The sequence below is a fragment of the Ahaetulla prasina genome, chromosome 7, assembly GCF_028640845.1.
Source record: "Ahaetulla prasina isolate Xishuangbanna chromosome 7, ASM2864084v1, whole genome shotgun sequence".
NCBI classification, from domain to species: domain Eukaryota; kingdom Metazoa; phylum Chordata; class Lepidosauria; order Squamata; family Colubridae; genus Ahaetulla; species Ahaetulla prasina.
Window position 1 is genome coordinate 77,727,752 of NC_080545.1, and position 16,892 is coordinate 77,744,643.

The 16,892-nt window shown below is 39.6% G+C and overlaps 1 protein-coding gene across 3 annotated transcripts in view; it reads left to right on the forward strand.

Annotated features, from left to right (window-relative positions):
• LOC131202527 (uncharacterized) overlaps positions 1-16,892 on the forward strand; it is a 50,874-nt gene that overhangs the window by 29,523 nt on the left and 4,459 nt on the right. For all 3 annotated transcript variants that reach the window (XM_058191622.1, XM_058191625.1, XM_058191624.1), the window contains 7 exons: positions 143-209; positions 2,607-2,701; positions 4,056-4,184; positions 9,917-10,031; positions 11,034-11,171; positions 14,957-15,123; positions 15,831-15,919. In XM_058191622.1, the coding sequence (XP_058047605.1) occupies positions 143-209; positions 2,607-2,701; positions 4,056-4,184; positions 9,917-10,031; positions 11,034-11,171; positions 14,957-15,123; positions 15,831-15,919 (800 nt within the window). The remainder of the gene's footprint in view (positions 1-142; positions 210-2,606; positions 2,702-4,055; positions 4,185-9,916; positions 10,032-11,033; positions 11,172-14,956; positions 15,124-15,830; positions 15,920-16,892) is intronic.

A 16,892-nucleotide genomic window follows, 5' to 3' on the forward strand; every position in this document is an offset into this window, starting at 1 on the left:
TCGTAAGTCGTGGACAACCAGTAGTTGTAACAGTAAATGAACTGTTGTATGGCGAGGATAAAGGATTGTGATCCACCCAACCAAGATCCCAATGAGTTTCAATTTCTGCTTTATTTTATTGATTTATCTTCTGTACTTTCAGAATGGGGGGCAGACAAATCCGTCTACAGTGAGACAATCTTTTGGCGGTGTTGGCAAAAATCTAGCAGGTAATTCATTTCAATTGTTTTCACAGTGGTTGTATACAATTTCTAGCGTAGTTCCCTCTGACCAATCCAGATCTGTTGAAATACCTTTCCCTCTGTTAGCATGGCATCAGACTAGGGTAGGCTGTTTCATTGTATAATTCACTTATACAATGCTTGCCATTATAAAAGCTTGCCATTATAAAAATACAGATTGAATTCAGTTTGTTTCATCTTCATGATATATACAGTTAGTATAATGGTGCATCCCCAACCTGCAAGCATCCAGGGCACTGGGTATGGTTGGAAGAAAAATAGCAATAGCAATAGCACTTAGATTTATATACAGTGCCTTTCAGCCCCCTCTAAGTGGTTTATAGAGTCAGCATATTGCCCCCAACAATCCTCGGAAGGATAGAAAGCTGAGTCAGCCTGAACCTGGTGAGATTTGAACTGCCAAATTGCAGACAGCGGGCAGTCAGCAGAAGTAGCCTGCAGTCCTGCACTCTAACCACTGCATCACTGTGCCTCAAAATGGCGGGAGAGTAGCTATGATGTGCTCTAAGAAGGGGAGTTCTACGAATAATAATATAATTCAAAATATGCTGTTCAAGAGTCAGATGCTTTACTCTGAGTCTCCACACATACACTGTACTATGCTTTCTCTCTCTTCATTGTAGCATTGCAGTTTAATTTCAACCTTAACCCAGCCTAGCCCCTAACTGTAACTTACAATACCCAGTCTATTATCCCAAACTCTATTCTGGAGTCACAACAAGCAAAATTACTGGGAAAAGAAAATAGGCTTCATAGAATTCTTTATAGAATAGAATTCTTTATTGGCCAAGTGTGATTGGACACACAAGAAATTTGTCTTTGGAGCACAAGTTCTCAGTGTGCATAAAAGCTGTAAGTGATAAATCATGATCATAGTCATCATAAAAATAACATTCATCATATAATATTAATATTATTTTTATTTATTATTTATTTATTTGTCAAACACAACAGTATATATAAGTATAAGCATGAAATAACCATACAAATTGGATACAATCAAAGGGAACATTAGGACAGGAACGGTAGGCACGCTGGTGCTCTTATGCACGCCCCTTACAGACCTCTTAGGAATGGGGTGAGGTCAATAGTAGATAGTCTTTGGTTAAAGCTTTGGGGATTTGGGGAAGATACAACATTTAGGATACTAAATAAGCAATCAACATAAATCATACTAGAAAACTAAATAAAATAGTATAAATCATAAAGATACAAGCAGCAAAGTTATAGTCATAAATAGAAAAGGAGATAGGTAATAGGAAAGATGAGAAGAAGAATAGTAATACAGCCTTACTAAATAGTTCGACAGTGTTGTAGGAATTAATTGTTTAGCAGAGTGGGCATTCATTTCTCCCTTATTAATTCAGCTGAAAAACATGTATCATTTCACTCTTCAAATTACTCCTGAGTGACTTGGTTCTATCCCTCTCTGATCCTCCCAAACTAAACCCTAAATGGGAGAGAATTGTAATTCAAGGTTAGGCCATATGCTTTGCATCCTGGTGGTTTCAAATTCCATCTCCAGCATCTGTCCTAGCACCTTCCTTTGAAAGAACATCCTCTCCAGAGGTACAGGCACACTCAATCCTACGAACATGTAAACAGTCCTTGAAAATCGTAGGTCAAGGTGTGCTTAAATTATCAGTTTTGGTTAAATTATGTATTTTCTCCCTATTACGTTTGATGTTGTGTTATAAATTCCTCTGCTTTTTGCTGATGTGCCTGTTTTTAATCTGCATGCTGTCCAGAGTGACTGCTGAATTGGATAACCTTATAAATGCACTCAGACTATCCATCCATCTATCTGTCCATCTACTAACCTATTATTTGGAAAAATGGTGAAGCATCCACTTAACCTTATGGCTGAGCAGAAACCATGGAACATTGTCCATAAAGCACAGCAACGTACAGTATACCCTATGCTAATTTCTCTACATTACAATGGCACAAAACAAGGTGCCAATAGTTACACCGCTTCTTCCTCCTTGTTGTCAGCTCACTAAATAGCAGTAGCACTCAGCAATAGGACTTAGACTTATATACCGCTTCATAATGCTTTACAGTCCACTCTACACGGTTTACAGTCACCCTATTGCTCCCAACAATCTGGGTCCTCATTTTACCCACCTCGGAAGGATGGAAAGCTGAGTCAACCTTGAGCCGGTGAGATTCGATCTGCTGAACTGCAGCTAGCAGTCAGCTGAAGTAGCCTGCAATACTGCACTCTAACCACTGCGTCACCTTGGCTCTTATGATAGGACACGGCAGATAAAGAGCAGGAAATCTCAAGAACCTTTGACTTTGATATTCTGGTTCAAATATTCAACCAAGTTTAGCTTCATTTTACTTCTTTTTCTTTTTTAGATTGCTTAAATCGTCTTGGGAAGATGCCCGTTTTTATCTCAGTCATGGGCAAAGATGAGCATTCAGAATCTGTTCTACAACACTGCAGGCATATGGTAGCTTACAAATTTGACAACTGTTAACTTATAACCTTACAACATTTAGTACAATATATGTACTTCCAATTTTCTCTTATTTATTTGTCCAATTTATATAGCATCCCTTCTTACAAAACAACTAACTCTGGGAAGTTAATAACAAAATTACTGTAAACCCTTTTATTGCTTTCGTTCTTTGATTCCCTTTCTTTCCATTTTATAACTCTGAGTTTTAATTTTTATGTTTATTTGCCCAATATTGATCAAGCCAACATCTTCTTTTAAGTAACAGACTACGTGGGCAATACCAGAAGGCAAAGGTAAAAGTTCCCCTTGCACATATGTGCTAGTCATTCCTGATTCTAGGGGGCGGTACTCATCTCCGTTTCAAAGCCGAAGAGCCAGCACTGCCCAAAGACGTCTCCGTGGTCATGTGGCCAGCATGGCTAAACACCAAAGGCACACAGAACGCTGTTACCTTTCCACCAAAGGTGGTCCCTATTTTTCTACTTGCATTTTTTTAAGTGCTTTCAAACTGCTAGGTTGGCAGAATCTGGGACAAGTAACAGGAGCTCACCCCATTAAGCTCACCCCACCCCAGTAGGGATTCGAACTGCTGAACTGCTGAACTGCCAGCCTTTCGATCAACAAGCTTAGCATCTTAGCCACTGAGCCACCACATCCCTCGGGCAATACCATGGAAGCTATTATATTCAATCATAGGCTGCATGGCTTAATTTTCAAGTTGGACGTGGTGAACATGAAGCTTAAATATTTGCCTTCTGTATGGGCAGTATCTAAACAACAAATTGTGTCCATGTTTTGTTTTTAGTATTTTAAAAATACTATTTTTGTTATTGTTTATTAATTTCATTGTAAACCACTTAAAATAATGGTGAGACGTGGCATATAAATATCAATAAATGAAATTTTTAAGTGGTATAGGTTGAGCCATAGAGAAGCAGACTTGCAGAAGCTATCTCAGTGAAATCCTAAGTGCTCAGGAAGGATGTCCATGGAGATTCTCAGTCCTCCAGGCCAGGGGTCTCCAACCTTGGCAACTTTAGACTTGGGTGTTGAAGTCCACAAGTCTTAAAGTTGCCAAGGTTGGAGATCCCTGCTCCAGGCCATGGTTGTCCCAAAGATGCTTTTTCAAAAGTCAACCGGACTTTCTTTGTTTTTTCTTTGTTTCACTTCTCATCCAAGAAGCTTCTTCGGAACATCACTTTGGGGATGTCCAGGAAGGAGTCTACAGGGGTACGCAGTCCTGCAATTCAATTGCTATACAGAGCTCAAAAAGTGACGAGTGGAAAAACAATTTCTGAGAACGAAATAAATGTTGCTGACTTTATCTCTCTTGGTTTGCTTTAAGGATATGAGAGGAGTCTTACAACTGAAAGGACGCAACACAGCAACTTACTGTGCTGTAATCACAGGCACTGGAGATCTTACCTTTGGTTTCGGAGACATGGAAATCCATCAGCAGATAACAGAGCAATATGTAAGGTCTTCCTATGTCCTTCTGATTACAGTGTCTGGTATTGATTGGATTTGCTTTATCATTGTCATTGTTTGCTTTCTTAAGGGCAGAGTGCAGCTTTTTGATATTCAACGGAGATCCTGTCCCCATTTACACTTTATCATAGTGCAGTCATGTGCTGACCATGTCAGTTGTCTCCTTCAGTCGCACAGTGTCGTCCTCACCTGGTTCTGAGCCTCTGACTGGACAGCCTCACGAAGTGTAAAAGTAGTTTCTCCTTCCCCCTCATCCTCTTTAGTTTGTTGTTATCCTATTACTGCATCATCACTTTCATGAATATCATATATTTTTGGATGTCTTACTAAATTGAAGTACAATCTGTCTTGCAGTTCATAGAGTGAAACTTCTATTTCTAGTATTTTGCAGCCAGGAGCTTTCAGTGATGATGACATAGCATCTATGAAATAAGCAGAAGCCATTTTTTTCCAGTTTGTTGCATCAAGGTTTTGGCAGATGAAATATGGAAGCTGAAGGCATTTGGGTCATCCAATTTTAGCCTGCTGTAATTTTACCCCAAAACAAAAAGATCCAGCAAATATTGGCCCTGCTAACTCTGGCAGGTGTTGGGGTAGGGCACATGCATCCTCTAATCTATCTTGTATACCCTTCTTCTAAATAAACAAAGAGTTGAAAAGATATATTATGCATTGTGTTACCCTGGAGATTTGATCACATGTACATTTTATCATTAGCTACATTTTTTATTTATTTCTGTCTCATTTGCCTTTCAAAGATTGTAGGGTGGTAGAAATGATGTTTCCTAGTTCCAGGTTTGTTTTCCTGCTGGAAAATCTCCACGCTGTGCCCTTGTGAATCATTACCCTCAAGGCTGGCCCTGGATAATAATCTGTAATTCTAGACAATTTTGCCTAGAGTGGATTTGTTCTTCTGAGCTTATGATGGACTGCTGAAAGCCACTTTTTCAATTCTGAGGCCTCCACCCACAATTCCTTCCAGATGTTGATTTCTAATACGTGCCTACCTGTGGAGATACAAGCAATCATGACTTGCTTGATGAGTGAGACATATTTTAGGACTCTAATGGAAGAGGCGATTAAGAGCGATTCAGACTCCACCCTTTTCCCCATGAATGAAAACAGTTGAAAAAAATGCTGAGACCCTGCCCTTAACAGCTGATCATATTTTCTTAAGAAAGCATTATGCATGTCAGTAAATCACTTATTGCTAGACCTTTAAGAAACTGAAAATTCATTTTGGAAAGGAAAAACGACAATCATTCTTCCCACCGCATCACCACACTCTTGAGATTCCCATTTGCTTTACCAACAAAGTGGTTGATTTGATTATATGCCAACAGATCATTGTTGACTCTTAGCAACTACATAGATTTTTTTTCTTCATGATTATCTGCCACTAACCTGGTCCTTAAGTTCTTCCAATAGTACTCCCATCACAATTATACCTATCTACTTTGGTGCTATCCCAAAGGTTCATTTTCCAAAGGCAACTGGACTTTGCTTTTCTTGAAGGCATTTCACTTCTCATCCAGGAAGTGAAACATCTTCAAGGAAAAACAAAGTCCAGTTGCCTTTTGAAAAAACACTTTTGGGACAGCCATGACCTGGATGATTGAGAATCTCCATAGACATTTACCTTGCTCCTAGTCATCCTCTTCTTCTTTTTTTTCCCCTTCCAGTTTTCCAGCCTTTCGCCATAGAGCTATGTCTTCACATAATATGTCTGAAGTAGGATAATTTGAACTTGATTGTTTGTGCCTTGATCGTTTGTGCCTTATGTTGAGTTGTTTGATGATTTATTGGTTTTTCAGTATTTTCCAGAGTCTTCTCCAATACCAGAATACCAAAAGCATTAAACCAAAGAAATGAAGGTGGGGAGAGAGGAATAACCATTAAGTGTTATATTTTTTTCTTATACAATAACAAAAAAATTCCTCAGACGTTTTGTCGTCCTCAACCACACAAGCACTAGACCAGGAGTCTCCAACCGTGGTAACTTTAAGCCTGGAGGGCTTCAGTTCCCAGAATTCTGGAAGTTGAAGTCCTCCAGGCTTAAAGTTGCCAAGGTTGGAGACCCCTGCACTAGACTCTGTTTCCTTCTGTTCCTTTAAGCTAAGATTTGAAATACAAGTAGGTTGCAAGGCAGGCATAAAACCTACCTCAAAGGTGGGTTTGTGTCTGTATAATGCCATTTTGTCACAGTGAATTCCACTCTGAGCTGTTAGTTTTGACAGGATGTTTTCTGAGAATTAACAGCTCAGTTTTCTCAAATTTTAATGCAAAAACAAAGACTGTTTGATGAGCGCTAAAGGAAACTTAAGTCATTAAAAAGAAAGAGAGAGAGAAAAAACCCCAACTGTAAGACTGGCAGTGCATAGCAGAGCCTTGTCCATTTTGACTGTCACATTGCTCAGTTAGTTAGACTTCCCTTGAGCAAGGTTAGACCTTTGTCACCAGCTGCTTACTCAAACATGACTAATGCAATATATCGAGCAAAATGTGCAGCTTGATTTGCTGCCTTAGCTCACTCATTTGCATGTTTTAGACTGTATGGAAGCCAGCAAAGTTTACATCTGAGCGAACATACAAAGTGATTGTATGTGCACAGGTTATTCCATGCAGATATGGATTGTAACAGAGGTCGTATTCAGCCAGTTTGGGCGAACTGGTAGCGGCAACTGCAGGTGGGCCTGCACCTGCCCGGTTGTAATGCTGTCCTATTTAGCCATGTTTTCAAGACTGGGTGCATGTGTGGAAGGTGCGAGCAAAATGCATGCATGGAAGGCCGGGCACATGCATGGAAGGCATGCACAGCGAGCGTGCAGAAGGCCACACACATGTGTGGAAGGCACACACGGCGAACCGGTGGCAACAATATGTGAAACCTACCCATGGATTGTAGAAATCCTGCAAAGAAGCACTGCTCTTTGGCTAGATCACATTGAAGAAGATGGAAGTTGGCATTAGAAAGCATGAGTTAGGCCACTTGGTTTTGGACTAGAGATCCCACTGTCTGAATGTCAGAGTGTAGACATAGGAGGACATCTGATGTAAGGCAATTTCTCTCTCTCTCTCTCTCTCTCTCTCTCTCTCACACACACACACACACACACACACACACACACTTTTTCTTCCTAACTTGTTTCTGACAGACAGATGGTGTGGGAGTTAATTCTCAAGCAGTCAGAGAAGGACAACACAATGACAGAACAGACTGTTTTCTGTTGAAGGAACAGATGGAGTTTTCCTCTACCCAAAGTGAAAGCCAAGTACACAAGGCAGCCAAAGAAGAGAGCACCAATTGATAGTAATTCCATCAGTAGGATTTGTGCTTGAAATACTAGTTGCCCAAACTCTTTCATTATGATTCTAAGCTTTTCTATAAATAAGAACTACTGATTGGGAATTTTAGGATTCTTGTGTGCTTGCTTGCTTCCAGTTCTTACATGCTGAACATTTGACAGATGGGTAGGTGTTGCTGTTAAATACCAGAGACAGAAAAACATACATCTAGTTAGCTTGAAACCTTGGTACTTATTTTTATTCCATGTGAAGTAGATTTTCCATTGCGGTGAAAGCTGCTACTTTTCAACTTAAATACATGAAAGCTGCTTTGCAGGTGACTTTTTTTAATGGCTGGAGATTGTTTTGGCAATCCTAGAGCATTCTGTCTGAGATGTAAAAGAGACATATGTACATCCTCCTCTGTTGAAACAGCAGAAGTGTAGTAGCTATGTTCACAAGGTGAGTTGTAACATCAACCAACCAATAACCCAGCAAAACTCAATATGTATCTACGCCAGTGTTTTAAAATCTTGGCAACTCTTAAGATGTGTGGACTTCAACTCCCAGAATTCTCCAGTCAGCTATGTCTGAGAGTTGATATCCACACATTTTAGAGCTGCCAAGATTTTAAAACACTGGTCTATACAATGTCTGCAACATTTAACCAGTTATTTGGCAGCTGGTGAAATTGACTTGAGTTCTGTCAGCTTATCTTTGTACCAAAGTGGTAGCAAGAATGAGTCGTAAACCTGTAGGCAAAGAGAGCCCAGCTGATAGGTGGATGTGAGAGAGGATAAGTCTGAGATGAAGCAGGAAGAAGGTCTCTGGAGGAACCCTGTGTACCACCTGCCCCCATTTCTTCCTGTATTCTTTCTTTGCCCCATTGCCTGTCAGTCAAACTATTGGGGGAGGGGCACATTCTAATGGTTTTTCAGAAGAGTCATGAAACTCTGTTCAGAAAGAACTCAAGTGGCAGGTTACTAATATGGAGCAACTCTAAATTAGTAATCTGTCACTAATGATCTAACAATCCATATATATATATAAAAGTGAAATACCACTCATGCATCATCACAAAATCTCCAGAACCGTAAAGCCTACAAAGTTGAGATTTGCCACATATGTTCCTCTTGGCTTCTAGGTGCTCACTAAGAAAGGATTTTTCAAAATGAACATCAGATCATTAGTATTTCCTATATTATTATTAACACACTCTGATGCTAAGGAGTTCTACTCCCCCTCCCCACCTGAAAAGAAATCTGTTCCAAATGCCAAGCACAGAAGAGGAGTTTCAGTTTCCGTTTTACTTTCACAGAACCAAGCAGTGATAGGATAGGGGAATCTTCTGTGGGGCAAGGCTGAGGGAGAGAAGGGGGATAGGTAGGCTTCTGTGGGGCAGGACTGAGGGAGAGAAGGAGATAGGATAGGGGAGGCTTCTGTGGGGCAAGGCTGAGGGAGAGAAGGGGATAAGATGGGGGAGGCTTCTGTGGGGCAAGCCTGAGGGAGGGAATGGGATAGGATAGAAGATGTTTCTGTGGGGCAAGGCTGAGGGAGAGAAGGGATAGGATAGGATAGGCTTCTGTTTGGCAAGGCTGAAGGAGAGAAGTGGATAGGAGAGGCCAATTGTAACTACTCATTAATTTTCAAGCTGTACGTGTGATTTATCAAGCCCGATCACATAGTTTCCTAGCGGAGCACGGATATCCAGTTAGTTTAAAAGATTTCTAAAACCTCTGTTCCAGATACTAGTCCAGATTCACTCAAGTCTTCTCTGATATACTTTTAAGAAATATGTGATTTTTATCTTCATCAACTGGTGATGCTGAGTGAAAATGGGAAAAAAGACAGTGCAATCCACAAACTTCTTGTAAGCTCCATTACCAAGGGAGATAAATTCAGATTGGTGGTACAAATTATTCAGGCATACTTTTCTGTCCTTCAAGGACTTGAGGAATGCATATTAATTTGGCCACAAGGAAGAGGCCCTGATCCTTCAGATAAAGAAAGAGAGACTTCACTCTGATTGCCAACTTTAATTCATTCAGACAGTAGTAAATTTGTGGGATAATAAAAAAATATTATCACATGGAGAGGAGAAATGTAAACATGAGAATATTGTATTATATGAGCTATGGGAGACCCCAGGGCTGTAGGTTAGATGAAGATGTTAAGCAACATCCTAGAAGATAGCAACAAACTAATTCTATATTACTGTGAAAACTCTAAATTGAGCTCAATGCAAAGGAGACTTCACCTTCACGTCTTCGCCTTCATGTAAGTGACAATATTGATTTAGGATAATGCTCCCTCCAAAGGACCTGCTAGATTGATTATCTTGTCCAACCTACAAAATTCATATCCTGCATTTGTCACATTCATAGATTCTACTTGGTTTTTCCGCTACCAACTGTTTCCTGCTATTCCCTTCAGGTGTCACAGTTCAAGGAGAACCTGTGCTTGGCTCCAATAATATGCATTGACGGGAATGTGCCAGTTGCTACTATTGAATACATCTGTCAGATTGCCAGAGAACATCACTTAGCAGGTAAGAAGAAACATGATGGTACAGACATGAAATATAGTCTCGTCCCTCTAATTTTTTAACAGTTATCATTACAAAGGAACAGAGTCTGGGTGCTCCAATGCAGCTTCCAGAGCCCCCAAATGATGCTATTTAAAATGTCATTTCATGGAAGCTGACATAATTAATCTCCCATCTGAACTATATTGTTGCTTTCTTCTAGAACAAGGGTGTCAAACTCGCGTTGTCATGGCATTGTCACATGACATATTGTGATTTTTTCCCCCTTTGCTAAACCAGGTGTGGACATGGCCAGCGTGTGACACATCCAGCCCCTGGGCCACGAGTTTGACAGCTCTGTTCTAGTATTCCTTTTTGCCCTTACTATTGATTGGTGGATTTTGATAGTTATTTGCTCTGCATTTGAGACCTTCATGCTTGTTAAACCTGCTTTATAGGAAGAAGCTTCAGAATCTGTCTAAGGTACCCCGTTTGGCATATTGGCATTGGATAACCCAGTGCTTGAAGTTGAGTTGGATGTTGTCATATGGTCCCAACAGTTTTGGTCACCGTGTTTGAGCTTTCATTTTTATTGTGAAATGTATCTATAGCATTTATATTATCAGCACCTGTAATCTGTCCTATTTTTTTAATTCTAATATTCAGCTGGCATTAGACAGCTAAGAAATATATTAGTTCATTCACAGATTAAGGGAGAAATGTTTGGATCAAACGTGACATCCAGAACTCAACAGAGAAGAAAGTAGTTCTGTGCTAATCGGACAATTAGCAAGATAGATGCATCTTATCCAGGCAAATTGATTTCAGCCTAATCCTTTTGAATCATCAGAACATAAGACTAAAACTTCAAAGTTGTGTTTAATCCAGTGGCCAACCAAATTATCTTTTTTTTTTTTTTGCACTGTTGTCATTTTAACAAAAAAGCAAAGATCGAAGCGTTTTGACTAAATAGGATGCTTTGTATTTGTCAGAATCACTGATTAAATGCAATGTTTTTTTTCCAAGTGTACTATGAACCTACAGATGTGAACAAAGCTTCAAAGCCTTTTCTTTCAGAGAGTTGGAGAGATCTGACCTGCATATCTCCCAATCTTCGCGAACTCCGAGCCATCAGTCAGACCCTGGGAAATCCTGGGCCAACAGGTGAAACATATTTGGCAATGACAGCAACAAGGAAGTATTTATAATTTATAACTTGGAAATAATTTATAATTTATAACTTGGAAATATTAAACTTATATTACACACTATCAGTTGACAATTCAGTACCATCTTTCTTCTTGGGAGGGGCTCCCCAAAGTTTTGTTGCTATTGAGAAAATTTTAGAGATAACGAAGATGGTTTCTGGAACTTTAAGTCTTTAAAACATGGTATCCAGAGATGGGTTTCAGCAGGTTCTGACTAGTTCTGGAGAACCGGTAGCAGAAATTTTGAGTAGTTCAGAGAACCGGTAGTAAAAATTCTGATTGGCCCCACCTGAGTCTGCCTCCTGAGTCCCAGCTGATCAGGAGGAAATGGGGATTTTTCAATAATCTTCCCCTGGATTGGGGAAGGAATGTAGATTTTACAGTATCCTTCCCCTGGAGTGGGGTGGGAATGGAGATTTTATAGTATCCTTCCCCTGCCACGCCCACCAAGCCACGCCCACAGAATCACACAAAAAATTGAATGGAGTCTATGAGCTACGTTCACCTTTGAGCCGTGGTGGCGCAGTGGTTAGAACGCAGTACTGCAGGCCACTTCTGCCGCCTGCCGCCTGCCTGTAATTGGCAGTTCAAATTTTACCAGGCTCAAGGTTGACTCAGCCTTCCATTCTTCTGAGATCGTAAAATGATGTTGGGGGGCAATAGGCTGACTCTGTAAACAGCTTAGAGTGGGCTGTAAAAACACTGTGAAGCGGTATATTAGTCTAAGTGCTATTGCTATCTGTGGCCCCTAAACCACCCATGATGAGTGAGATATCACCACACATAGGGCCTTTCCTATTTTGTACTGAAACACAGTATGATTGGTGAAGAGAAGGAAGGAAATCAGATTATACTAAACAAAAATATTAGGATAACACATTTCAGCAATCAGGCTGAAGGGGCCAGTGCAACAGAGTACAGTAGCTTTTCATGACAGGACTGTCCTGCTGACTCAAGGTTGGGTAGATAACATTTTGACCAAGCAGTGGGAAAAGACTAGGCCAGAGGCCTCTGCTCTAGGCCTATAGTCAGCTATAAAGATGGGGTATCTCTTAATATTGCTGTTTTTCTGGCAGTTTTTACTTTTTGTGAAATGAATTGCTCTATCTGGGACAAAGTTGTTCTTTATCAGGAGAATTTGAAAAAAAAAAAAGCACCCCCAGCTTCAACAATCTCAGCTTACTAAACCTTTTCTTCCTCTCAGTTACACTTCTGAATCCTTTAACATTTTCTGAAATAAATGATATCACATATTTTTTTAAAAAAACATTTGTTTTTAAAAAACCTATTCTTTCCCAAAGGAGAGATTCAGCTGGATTAGGTGTTGCTTAAAATAAAAATATTTGAAGAAGAAACCTGGAATGTTTTAACCAATTTTGTAATCTGTTTGAAGTGGGGGGAGAAAACTTCTATTGGTAGCTGAAACATGGAAACCACATAATAAAGGCAAATCATAAATAACAGCAGTAATTATTGCAATTTTAATATAATTTAATTGAAATTTTTAATCATAAAAACATAAAAGAAAATAAGTATAATAAAGAAAATAATAGTGAAAACAGAAAATAGGGGGGAAAAGGAAAGGAAAGGAAAAGAAAAATCATAAAGAAGCAGCTTCTGATTATTTTGACACCTGATTATAGATACATTTATATTTTTCCCTCTCTGTAAAATTATATCATAATGTCCCTCTTTCCATAAGTTTTCCCTTTTCGAACCTTCAAATCAGGGGTGAAATGCTCCCGGTTCGGACCAAATCGCGTGATCCGGTAGCGATTGGGGCAGGTAGTTCGGAGAACCGGTAGCAAAAATCCCTGCCCCCTCCCCCAATGCCTACTCCTTGCTGTTCCTCTTCTCTGTCCCTGAAGCTCTCGGTGGTGATATAGCTGCAAACGGCCTTAAATGACTTCAAAGGGCCGCACTACAGCTGATCAGCGCTTAGACAGCTAGTAGACCAGTGCCTCTATTTTTAAAGAAGGTAGAGCAGTGCCTGCCAAAAAAAGGCGTTTTACTGAGAGGCGTTTTACTGCTTCTCAGTAAAAGGCAATTGGTAGACTGGGACCTCTATTTTTAAAGAAGGTAGACTGGTGCCTCAGTAAAAGGCAATTGGTAGACTGGGGCTTCTCAGTAAAAGGCAATTGGTAGACCGGGGCCTCTATTTTTAAAGAAGGTAGACCGGTGCCTCCCAAGTTTTGTATGCTTTATTATAATTTTTATTCTTTATTATTATTGGACATGCCCATTCAGTCACCTGACCACCAAGCCACACCCACCAATTAAGTCACGCCCACAGAACCGGTAGGGAAAATTTTTAGATCTCACCCCTGCTTCAAATATGAATCACAAGTTCATATTTTTTTCAGCAAAAAGTCTATACGGGATTTCCTTTCACGGATAGTTGTTGATCTAATCAAACAGGTTACTATTGCATTTCTGCTAGTTCTGTCATCTTCGTCAGCCATTCCTTTGTTGTGGGTCTTTTGGAGTTGTAATTACAATTTCTGAAAATCACAGCAATCATAATCTTAACTATAAAATATTCTACTTAAATAAAGGAATAAAAAAAGTTAAAGAAAAACTAATGCTCTCAATTAGTCAAAGCCACAGATTCCTTATTTTCCTGCCTTCTTAAATTGTTAACACAAGGAAAGAGGCGGGGGGGAGGGGGGGGGGAGAATAAAAAAAAATTCAACTTTTATGAATTATTTGAAGTATACCAAAGTGACCAACCAGGCTAGTAAATTATTTTTAGGTGGTCTATTGTAAGTTTTCCATTGCAATCTAATATCAGCCTCTCTTTGTTTGAGATAACTGGCAGCCATTCTCTGATATTAGAATGTCTAAATGTCTCTATCTAGGGCTTAACTAAAATGCATGATATGGGGAATAAAAAATCTATCCCAATAGATTCGTTCAGTTAAACAATTTACTCTTTTTTATCACTCCTGGGAATCAATCTGGAAATATCATCGATATATATTTTTTTGGCCATTGTATTCCAAGACAATTTCCTTCCTTTTATTGTGTTCAGACCTCTGAAAGAATTCCACCATGACAGGATTTGAACTTCCAAAGGATTTAAACTCAGCACATAGAAAGCTCTAATAGGACAGTTCTTGGGGAAAAAATACCATAGCAACTACAAGTTAACCTTTGTCTATAGATTATTTGAAGCCAGTCATATATTTGCACTCCAGTTTATCTCAAATATTTGTTATTGTGAAGATAATTATTGTCAATGACACCATTCAGATATAGTTACTGATATAATTCCTTCTACCGTTCATTCCCATATTTCTTTTGAAATGGAAATTTAGTAAATAATTAATTCTAATTTCTAGTTCCCCTTAGTGATATTGAAAAACCTCAAATAAATGGTCTGATTCAGAAGTGGGTTTCAGCAGGTTCTGACCAGTTCTGGAGAACCAGTAGCGGAAATTTTGAATAGTTCGGAGAACCGGTAGTAAAAATTCTGACTGGCCCCGGCCCCATCTCTCCTCTGCATCCCTAGTCCCAGCTGATAGGGAAGAAATGGGGATTTTGCTGTAACCTTCCCCTGGACTGGAGAGGGAATGGAGATTTTACAGTGTCCTTCCCCTGCTACGCCCACCAAGCCATGGCATGCCCACCAGCCCACAGAACTGGTAGTAAAAATTTCTGAAACCCACCACTGGTCTGATTATGAATTCAATCCTATCTTACTGGGTTTCACTCTTAACATTTCTGGAATGGAACCTACAGATATGCCATCAAAGGTGGAGGACATCATCAAGACTGCTATTGCTCTGGCTTACCCTTTATTGAGAGGGCTACACTGTGTGGTAGTTACTCTTGGTCAACATGGAGTCCTGCTGTGTGGCCGAAGCAAGGGTAGAAGTGTCTCTCTGCACCCTCAAACATGCTATGAGGTAAAAAAAAAATATGTGAAAAAAAGATGGGGAAATAGTGAAACTAGCTCATTATTTTTAAATTATAAACTCATTATTTTTAAATTATGGATTTGTGCTTATAAACATGAAAACGGAGATTCGATTATGGGGAATATTGCCTCTTCTCATGAATTCTTGTTGATTATAGTCAATTCTCCTGCTCAGTTCCCCTGTTTCAACTGTAATATTTACTTATTTCATTTTATTTATTTATTTTGTCGAGTACATATTAGATAATATATATATAAGTAAAAGCATGAATTGAATACATAAAATGAGTACAATTAAAGGGAACATTAGGGCAGGGACGGTAGGCACGTTGGTGCTCTTATGAACGCCCTTTACAGACCTCTTAGGAATGGGGTGAGGTCAACAGTAGACAGTCTAAGGTTAAAGTTGTGGGGGTTTGGGGAAGAAACCACAGAGTCTGGTAGTGCATTCCAGGCATTAACAACTCTAATAAACTTAATAATAAGTAACTAATAATACTTGAGGGCTATGAGTTCAATTCATATCACGATCACTTTTCTCCAATCAGGCCTGATTAAGTGAGTAAGGAAATTCTCCTCTTGTGTCATGTTCATCTTTAGCTACCCAGAACGTTAGTATTTATCAGAAAGAGCAGGAAGACACCTTATAGTTGTCTCCAGGCCTAACTCCTTGAATTCTGCCATTTCATGTTACAGAATGCTACAGAGGAATTACGTGCTGTTCACTACCCAGCGCTCCCTGTCCCCACCGAAGAGATAGTGAATGTGTCTGGAGCTGGTGATAGGTACTGTATATACTGCTAATTGTTCATTGAACGTGTGCCATGGCTGTACAGTGTTCCACCTCCCTCTGTTAGATCTTTGAAACTTAGGTTGCTATGACAACATAACAATGCACACAGGTATGCCACATTTCTAAGGAAAGTCCTTAGCCCAAATATTTATTTGGACATGATGAGAGACGGAAAGCTTGTTGTAAGCTGTCACTCTTTCTTAATTGTTGTGAAAATAAAATACATGGAGTTATATTTTATGGTTACATTGTGGGAAGATAATTGAAGCTTTGCTCCACATGCCTGGAGACACAACTGTTGTAAAAAGACACAAAACTTTTTAGGATGTGTTCCTCAAGAGCATCAGGTACTTTTATTAATGCAGAGGGCAATTCTGGGATGTCCAATTCAAGTCCATTTCACGTACTGAATATTCTTTTGATTGATAATGTGACTCAGTATACAAGTTATGTATATATTTTGTATTAACCTATTCATATTTTTGGCACTAAGTTACCTAAATTCAGGGGTGGAATGCTCCCGGTTCGGACCAGATTGCCTGATCTGGTAGCAATGGCGGCGGGTGATTTGGAGAACTGGTAGCAAAAATCCCTCACCCCCCCATTCTGCCTAGCTGAGCTGAGATTTTTTTCGGCCAAAAAAATGCTTTTAAAAGTGAAAAAAAAAAAGCCTCTGATGATCATGCGACTTAGCTGGGATCGTCAGAGGAGCCTTGTAAAAGCATTTTTCTACAATCTCTTCTGCCAAAGAGGTTGTAAAAAAAAATGCTTTTACAAGGCTCTTCTGACGATCCCAGCTGTTGAGTTCGCAAAATAAGGAGGCAGGAGACAGGACTTTAGTAACAACAGCTCTTAAGTTTATTGTGAGAACCCAGCAGCTATAACAGGAGAACAGTCCTCCTTATACAGCATTTGGGCTGAGGCACCAGCCAATTAGAAACATGCTTTTTCCCGCCCAAATTTCC